This window comes from Eleutherodactylus coqui, chromosome 9, assembly GCF_035609145.1.
Source record: "Eleutherodactylus coqui strain aEleCoq1 chromosome 9, aEleCoq1.hap1, whole genome shotgun sequence".
NCBI lineage: Eukaryota > Metazoa > Chordata > Amphibia > Anura > Eleutherodactylidae > Eleutherodactylus > Eleutherodactylus coqui.
The window spans coordinates 101334033-101343084 of NC_089845.1; the positions used below are offsets into that span (position 1 = coordinate 101334033).

At 46.4% G+C, this 9052-nt stretch overlaps 1 protein-coding gene across 3 annotated transcripts in view; it reads left to right on the top strand.

The window, feature by feature from the left end:
• Window positions 1-1981, top strand: part of LOC136578268 (microtubule-actin cross-linking factor 1, isoforms 6/7-like) — a 64928-nt gene extending 62947 nt beyond the window's left edge. For all 3 annotated transcript variants that reach the window (XM_066578174.1, XM_066578176.1, XM_066578175.1), the window contains one exon: window positions 74-1981. In XM_066578174.1, coding sequence (XP_066434271.1) covers window positions 74-99 — 26 coding nt within the window. In that variant the 3' untranslated portion in view covers window positions 100-1981. The remainder of the gene's footprint in view (window positions 1-73) is intronic.
• The last annotated feature ends 7071 nt before the right edge of the window (window positions 1982-9052 follow it).

Here is a 9052-nt window from a genome sequence, read left to right on the forward strand (position 1 = left end):
TCTGTGACCCTGGCCATCTTGGGTGACTTTTCATGCCTCGGTCTTCATCCCTTCATTGTCTCTTGTGTTGCAGACAAGACAGACACTCCTCCCACCTGACCTCACGTCCTTGCCGACCCCCGGGAAGCTCATCATGTTGCAGAAAATCTCCAGGCTGGCCCCTAACACGCAGAGTAATGTGCCGGGCATCTGCTGGACCGCCAGTCACCGGCCAGGGGGGCACCTACGTCCCAGGACAACATGAATGTTGGGGTCCCTGAGAATCGGATATTTTGTCAGACTGGAGACTGCGACTAAGTGCACAAGTACTGTGAGATTCCGCCATGATACCAGTACTAAATGTACACTGCTGATTACCCACAATGCCATGTGTTCCACTTTGTGAGAAGAGGCAGCTTGGTCCATAGGACTGTCATCCCTGGATGACACTGTACATAAGGAAATATTCTCCAATAGACTTTCTTTCAATGCTTCTCTATTTTTTAAGCTCTCTGCTTGCTGACAGTGACTGGAAACATTATTTGTAGTGCTGATTGATTATACAGCTTCGTATTTACTTAAATGGATCTAGTCTGAGGACTTCTCAGTGAGTTACACAGCCCAGACTGCAGATAATGATAACCTGCAGTACTGTAACACGTCCATCAGCTGTGCAGGCATTACTAGGAGAGGACAAGTTCTGGAGGCCCTCATTCACTGACAGCAAGCAATGATTTTGAGAATGGTGAAGATTGGAAACTCCAAGTCTATTAGAGACTAGATACCGGCCCTATTAAGGTCAGGAGTATGCTGAATATACAGTACATGAACATGATGTCATGGTCCAGGTATGACATCATTGAACGGTGTGCAGAGTAAGCAGGGTTCATGTTGATAGGAGCCAGCTGTAGATAGTGACATCATGCTCAAAGTGCCAGTCACTGCAGGGTGAGACCAGCATAAGGGGAGCCCACTCTTCTAACGCGTCCAAGCCTCGTCCTCCGTACGCAGCCCCTCATCAGTCTTTTTACTACAGGATTTTCTGCGTGTTTTTCTTTTGCTTTGAGTTGTGTCAGGTGGAGGGACCAGAAACAAGTCTGTGCAGCAAGGTGAGGCAGCGAACTGTACAGCTGGGACCACGTTAGTGTATTAGAATCAGCGGCATCTGTAATGTACATAACCCGGGACTCTGCTGACATTTGATACTAATAAGATGGTGGGGTCAGTCACAGTGGTTAGGGTCATGGTAGGGTAAGTCATGGTGGTTGGAGTCATTTGCTGTGATGGTAGTCATGGTGGTTGGGTTCATTTTCTGTGAGGGTAAGTCATGGTGGTTAGGGTCATTTTCTGTGGTGGTGCAGTAAGTCACGGTGGTGGAGGTCAGTTGCTGTGGTGGTGAAGTAAGTCATGGTGGTAGGGTTCATTTGCTGTTGTGGTAAGTCATGGTGATTGTGGTTAGTTGCTGCAGCATTAGGGTTAATCATGGGCGTGGAGTAAGTCATGGTGGTTAAGGTCAGTTGCTGTGGTGGAGGAAATCAGGTGGTTTGGGTCAGTGCTATAGTGATTAGGGTCAGTGGCGGCTTGGGTTAGTTTCTGTGGTAGTGGGGGAAGTTGTGGAGGTTGGGGTCAGATACTACAACATTAGGGTAAATCATCATGGGTGGAGTCAGTTGCTGTGGCAGTGGATTCAGTCATGGTGGTTGGGGTCAGTTAACAGGGCGTTGGGGTATGTCATAGTGGTTGGGGGGGTCAGGTGTTTTGGCAGTAGGTTCAGTCATGGTGGTCGGGGTCAGTTGTTGTAATGGTGGCGTTAAAATCATATTTCAAGGTCAGGCCACCACTCTCCTCAAAGTTGTTGCCCGAGATTTTGTGATTCCCATTTAGCAATTCCGTTGCGACTGGGTCTATACCATAATTACATGGGGGATCAGTTAATAAGAAAAGTAAGAGTCCGTCATCTTTTGGTGGCACGCTTACAGCAAAGTTTTATATTATTGGGGGGGGGGGGGGGGGTCAGTATTTTTTCACTTGGAATCCAGGGGTGCAGAACTTCTATAGCTGCCCCTTATTGAGCAGTTGAAGTGAGTGCAGACGACTGATGGTGAGCTTAGTGCCCCTACTAGACTCAGGTCACATTATGGTGGTGGTAGTTCTGTTCTGAAGCCCCCAACTACCATTCAGTGCCCCCTGATTGGAAGGAGACTATGGAGGAGAGTTGGATCTAGTATGTAGCAGAGAGGATGAGGAGGGATGGAGATGGGTGTGGTGGAGGAAGTCACTTCATGGCTGATTGGGGGTAGCGAGTACCTATATGTACGGGCAGTGGTGTATGGAGCCTCGACAATAACCCCTCAATCACTGAGACATGGAGGCAGGAAGACGGAGATAGAAAGTGAGAAAGAGGAGATGAGGCAATAATGTGGGTGTGTGAAGGGCGCAGAAGCCTTATATACCATCCTAAGGGGCAGTGATGTGCCCGTGTGAAGTGCACTGGGGCTTATATACCATTCTGGGGGCAGCAGATTGACAGATCAGGGGGCACATTTCCGGACTAATAAATCTTGTAGCACCGCTTTGTGTAATTTGGGGGAGGGGCTGGCACAATTGACATGTAATTCCCTGTCTCAGGGTCCCAGACGTCGCGTTTTCTGTATAAATTGTCTGCAGGTTGAGGGGCACCTACAGGATAAAGTCCAGTCAGTAGTAGGCAGCACATGATCACTGCATTAGATAGGTAAAGTAACTGTCCCGCTGCGGGCCACGAAGTGAAGCAAGGAGACGCTGTGCTGCTCACCGGGATTTGGTGTTTTCCCTTGAAACACGTCGATGCACAAAAATCATGCAAAAGTATAAAAATGGGTGCAAAACAAAAAACACATAACTGAACTCTCTATGATGTAAGGTGACGGACGATGCGTTTTTCACAGATTCTAAAGCTTTAGTTAGTGACACATTTTCAGGTTGAACCAACAATAATAGGCACAAGAATAGCAGATATATGAAGAACTGCACTGACAGGTATATACAGAGGGGGCCACAATGGGTTATAATCAGGCCCCATTGTGCTGCTAGTTCGTGGGCTTCCCTGATCACATGTACTGACTCTTAGCAGGATGGACATTTGGGGGTTGATTGTGTAATGTCCTGATCTCATGTGAGCCATAAAGGAGGTGAAACTAGAAGAGTGTACTGCAGCAAGTGATGGTACAGCTGCAGGAGGGTACAGTTACACTTGGTAGAATTGCAGGAGGTGCTGTTACAATTATCACAATTGCAAGAGAGTGTGGTTGCACATGTCACAGCTGCAGGAGGGTGCATTTACACTCGGCCCAGTTGCAGGAGGGTGCGATTACACTTGTCACACTGGCGGCACTATTATAGTCGGCATAGTTATAGGAGGGCATGGTTACACTTGTCACAGTTGCAGGAGGGTGCGATTACACTTGTCACAGTGTTTTATTGAATTTGATATAATAGGCACCAACTACACAACCCAGGAACAATGACTCTGCTCCAAGAGCTAGCACTCCATAACAGCACTGAATCTTTGGGGTTGGCCCCTTTGAGCGTTGCCCAGCTCTCTGCAGGCAGCTGATATACTGGGGGTCCTGTACAGATATCTCTATGTGTTGTAGCATCCAGCGCGTCAGATCTGATCCTGTATATTAGTGATGTCTATAGATGGCAGGACATAGATGAACGATTAATGTGTGTGTTGGTGGGGAGGGAGGGGGTGTAATAAATAATCTGCTGGGGGGGAGGGGGTGACATGTCATATGGGATGAGGGGCTGCGGTGGGAGGATTCTCTGTCCCTAGAGCACAGGGATTACATCGCCAGAGGACGTTGTGTGCACAGAATACAATGCTGACTGTCACCTGTGTATTGTACCCAAACTGCACCTTATACAAGAAATAGTACAACTTATGCTCCACCCAAATGATAATGTCATATATGTAACATGAGGAGACGCGGGATCTGTGCTCCTCACTCATAGGAAACCGGAGAAATCTCCAAATAACAGAGTAACTTCATACATTCTTATCTTGATCAGATACATTGTATTTTATCCTCCAATCACATTCAAAGTTGCAGTCACAATTCTGCTATTACATCATGTTTTATACTCTACTCACACCCAGAGCAGCAGTCAAATTTCTGCTGCAGCTCTGAATGTGACCAGGTCCAGTTTATTTCTGTTTTCAATGTGAATCAAACTGGCAAATGATATTTTGCGGTTGATGGCAAACAAAATTTAACGGAAAGTTAATTCCTATGGCTTCACTCATCACTATGAATAAATAATCACTATACACATATTCCCGGGCTGGAACCATCCCCGCCTTAAAGGGACAGCAACCTGGAAATCGAGCAGACCGTCCACGGTGAGGGTCTGTGTGCTATATCCCGATGTTAACCTCTGATATACAACTGCTGACTGTCACTTTATTCGCATCCATTCCTTGCCTGTTATCCTGGGGGAGGAGCCGCAAGCTAATTCTTAAACCTGCAGAGGTTTCCACGGTGCTTCTACCTTTTTTTGCACGCAATGTATGAATTGGGATGATGGGGAGGGGGGAACACGCTGCCATGAATGTAGACACTGAACTGTAACTACTCCTTGTATAAAGCGCATCTGTATAATAAAGCTTTTCTATATTCTCCGGAGCGTTTGTTGCATTATTATAAGACATCTTCAAGATGCAAGGAGCGAGGCTGTGACAACCTCTCAAATGTGATCTAGGAACTGGTTGTCAGCATGATGTCACTGGAATATATGCTGTATGAATCTCATGTCTGATCACATGTAATTATATCAGTGATGTCATCAAAGGGCGGAGCAGTGATAACCCCAAAGATGTGATATAGGGGATGGTTGTCAGCAGTAATAGATAAATAGCTGTGACTGTAGCATAATGTATGCAGATCTCATGTCTGATCACCTCTAAGTATATCAGTGATATCATCGGGGGGCGGGCTGTGACTACCTCTCAGACATGATATAGGAGATGGTTGTCAATAGTAATGTAGTGGCCCAGCACACCATCCTGGTCCCCTCCATAAATGTTATACATGTTTGTCTTATGTAGATGCACTGTGCAAAGCCTGTCTTGTTATTTCCAGTGTGTGTTGCACAGCTGCGGTGCTTGACAGGTTAACTCTGCTAAAATCATAGTCTGCATATAAATGTATCAGTCTGTCATGTCATGTGGTATAAGTGAAGTTATAAATGTGAGAGATTGGGAGCGGGAAAGGAGTTCAAGTCCATCTTCAGTGAGAGTTGCTGACCTAACACAGAGCCACATGGAAGCACCTTTAGCTTCCTTGTGGTGAAGATGGAGGAAAAGGAAAGATATGCCGTAGCGATTGGACTCTGGATATGAGTGGAGTGAGACCTAAAAAAACGTAAGAGATAGCATCCCCAAGTAATTTTGTATATAGAGACCCATCGTACAGGTACCAATTCAAACCACAAGTTTTTCCTATACAGCCATCCAAAATCCAGATCACGGCATAGAGGTACACTACTAAGTCGCACCCACGCTCCTGCCGTGCGGGGTGTTAATCCTTTGAGTAAATACTTTCTGCCAGAATTTCTGTTGGAGTGACCCCCTGCCCCTATTCTCCTCTGGAGTGCTCCCAGTCCCAGAGGGATACCTGACAGATAACGCAGACTGTTGGACAGGTTTTAATCCTGTGTATCCTCCCTGATCTCTGAGCTCTATTCTACTTGCACTTTGAAGAATTGTACCTGCATTGTTGTGAATAATTGTTTTTCCAAAGTTATTTCAAGTAAAGTTATACTGGGGATACGAGGTAGGATACACAAGTGTCTGTGTTTATTCTCTGCCGTGTAGCATACCTGTGTGTGGGAACGGTGGTGTCACGAGTGATAACTACTACCCCCATCATCCCATTTATTGGCATTCCCTATCCTAGAGGTGTCGAAAGTGGCCTACAATCGAGCCTTGGCTACGTGTCATCCCTCTGGTACCACAGCCTGGTAAGTGCCGCCGTGACAAGCCAACACTTTACCCTCCCAGCTCTTCACGTTAGTCAAGTGTCCAAGGCACCCCTATGGGGTGTTGCAGTAATATATGGATAGCTGTGACTGTAGCATACAGTGTGTAGATCTCATGTCTGGTCACAGTCTAATTATATTTTAGAGTCGTGATGAAATAACCACTCCCAGGAGGATGATGAGGGTTATTATCATGTTGCACAGTCACTTTCTGCTGAGCTTCATGGTCTGACTTTTACATGACTGCTATATTATAATGACTTCATGCACTCTGATTCTTATCCTTGGTGTGAAATGTGATGATTCTCGCTTTATATGTAGCTGACATACTTCACACTGATAACAAGAGTCTGTCCTTGGGATAGAGATAGAGATCAGTGTCATCCAGTGATCATCAGTCAGTGATCAGACAATACACACATACAAATCACCTGAGTTGCTTCTGCTGACACCAGGGACAGTGGTGAGACAAGGGTCATGAACTTCCCCGAAAGAATCGCTTACACAGTATTTACCTAATGTGATGATGTTGTCAAAGTATTCTTCAGGTGCGAACAGGAAGCTTCAGAGTCCAGAGGGACATACTGGATGGACAGTCCAGGTACTGAGCGGTAGCAGCAGAGGCACACATCTGGTGACCACACAACAGCACTACCAGCTGAGTAGAGGGGCTTCAAGGCAGAAATTACAATAAGCTCCCAGTTTAACCCCCTACAGTCTGGTTCACTCTCCCTTTGTGTGCTATATGTTGGAGGTTGGACCAGACGGAGCTGGACATCCAATGCATTTGAATAATTGTAAACCTTCTTATGTATATAGCTTCTATAAAAAGCTATGTGTCTTTATGGTAACAGACCATAAACAGTCCCTGTGTTTTTTTCTGTTCAGTCATCTTTTCTTCCTCTGTTTCTTGCTGACCTCCTTCAGAGACCTCTTTTGCCAGTGCAGGCCACTCATATTCACCCACACTTGGTGACAGATCCTTGACTAGAATATGTTCAGTCAGGTTAGTGTGAGAGAAAGAGGAGGAAACACAAGCAAACATCACAGAGCAATGAGAAAAGGCAGGGGGAAAAGAGAAACTTCACAGGAAATATCCACTGAGCCCTGAACTTGCAGCTCCACAAGCAGGGAACACCCACTGAGCTCAGAGTTTACAGCTCTGTAAGCTGAAATCGTCCAGAGACCCAAACCTTTAGCTCCACAAGTAAGGTCACCCACTGAGCTTGAAACTTGCAGCTTCACAAGCAAAGAACACTCACTGGGCTCTGAACCTGCACGTGCACAAGTTGGGAAAATCCATTGAGCTTTAAACCTGCAGCTTCACAAGAAGGGGCCACCCACTGAGCTCTAAACCTGCAGATCAACATGTAGGCACAGAAAGAGGAGGAAACACAAGCAAACATCACAGAGCAATGAGAGAAGGGAGGGGGGAAAAGGGAAACTTCACAGGGAATATCCACTGAGCCCTGAACTTGCAGCTCCACAAGCAGGAAACACTCACTGAACTCTGAATGTACAGCTCTACAACCAGGAAACACCCATTGCGACCCAAACCTTCAGCTCCACAAGCAGAGAATACCCACTGAGCTCTAAACCTGTAGCTTCACAATCAGAGAACACCCACCGAGTTCTGAACCTGCAGCTCCACAAGCAGAGAACACCCACTGAGCTCTGAGTTTACAGCTCTGCAAGCTAAAATCGTCCAGAGATCCAAACCTCTAGCTCCACAAGTAAGGTCATCCACTGAGCTTGAAACCTGCAGCTTCACAAGCAAAGAACACTCACTGGGCTCTGAACCTGCATGTGCACAAGTTGGGAAAACCCATTGAGCTTTAAACCTGCAGCTTCACAAGAAGGGGCCACCCACTGAGCTCTAAACCTGCAGATCAATATGTAGGCACAGCAATGAGCTCTGAACTTGCAGCTTCACAAGCAGGGAACACACTTAAGCTTTAAACCTTCAGCTTCACAAGAAGGGAACACGCACTACGTTCTAAACACGTAGTTTCACAATCAGAGAACACCCACTGAGCTCTAAACTTGAAGTGTCACAAGCTAGGAATCCACTGAGCTCTAAACCTGTAGCTTTACAAACTGGGAAACTACTTAGCTCTAAACCTTTAGTTTCACAAGCAGGGAACTCACTGAGCTCTAAACATGTAGTTTTACAAGCAGGGAACACCTAATGAGCTCTAAAGTTACAGCTACACAAACATTTAATACTCATTGAGTTCAAAACTTGCAGCATCGCAAGCAGGGAACAGCCACTGAGCTCTAATTTTTATAGCTTCACAAGTAGAGAAGATGCACTGATATCCAAACCTACAGCTCCACAAACAGGGAACACCCACTGAGCTCTGAGTTTACAGCTCTGCAAGCTGAAATCGTCCAGAGACCCAAACTTCTAGCTCCACAAGTAAGGTCACCCACTGAGCTTGAAACCTGCAGCTTCACAAGCAAAGAACACTCACTGGGCTCTGAACCTGCACGTGCACAAGTTGGGAAACTCCATTGAGCTTTAAACCTGCAGCTTCACAAGAAGGGGCCACCCACTGAGCTCTAAACCTGCAGATCAACATGTAGGCACAGAAAGAGGAGGAAACACAAGCAAACATCACAGAGCAATGAGAAAAGGGAGGGGGGAAAAGGAACTTCACAGGGAATATGCACTGAGCCCTGAACTTGCAGCTCCACAAGCAGGAAACACTCACTGGACTCTGAATGTACAGCTCTACAACCAGGAAACACCCATTGCGACCCAAACCTTCAGCTCCACAAGCAGAGAATACCCACTGAGCTCTAAACCTGTAGCTTCACAATCAGAGAACACCCACCAAGTTCTGAACCTGCAGCTCCACAAGCAGAGAACACCCACTGAGCTCTGAGTTTACAGCTCTGCAAGCTAAAATCGTCCAGAGACCCAAACCTCTAGCTCCACAAGTAAGGTCACCCACTGAGCTTGAAACCTGCAGCTTCACAAGCAAAGAACACTCACTGGGCTCTGAACCTGCACGTGCACAAGTTGGGAAAACCCATTGAGCTTTAAACC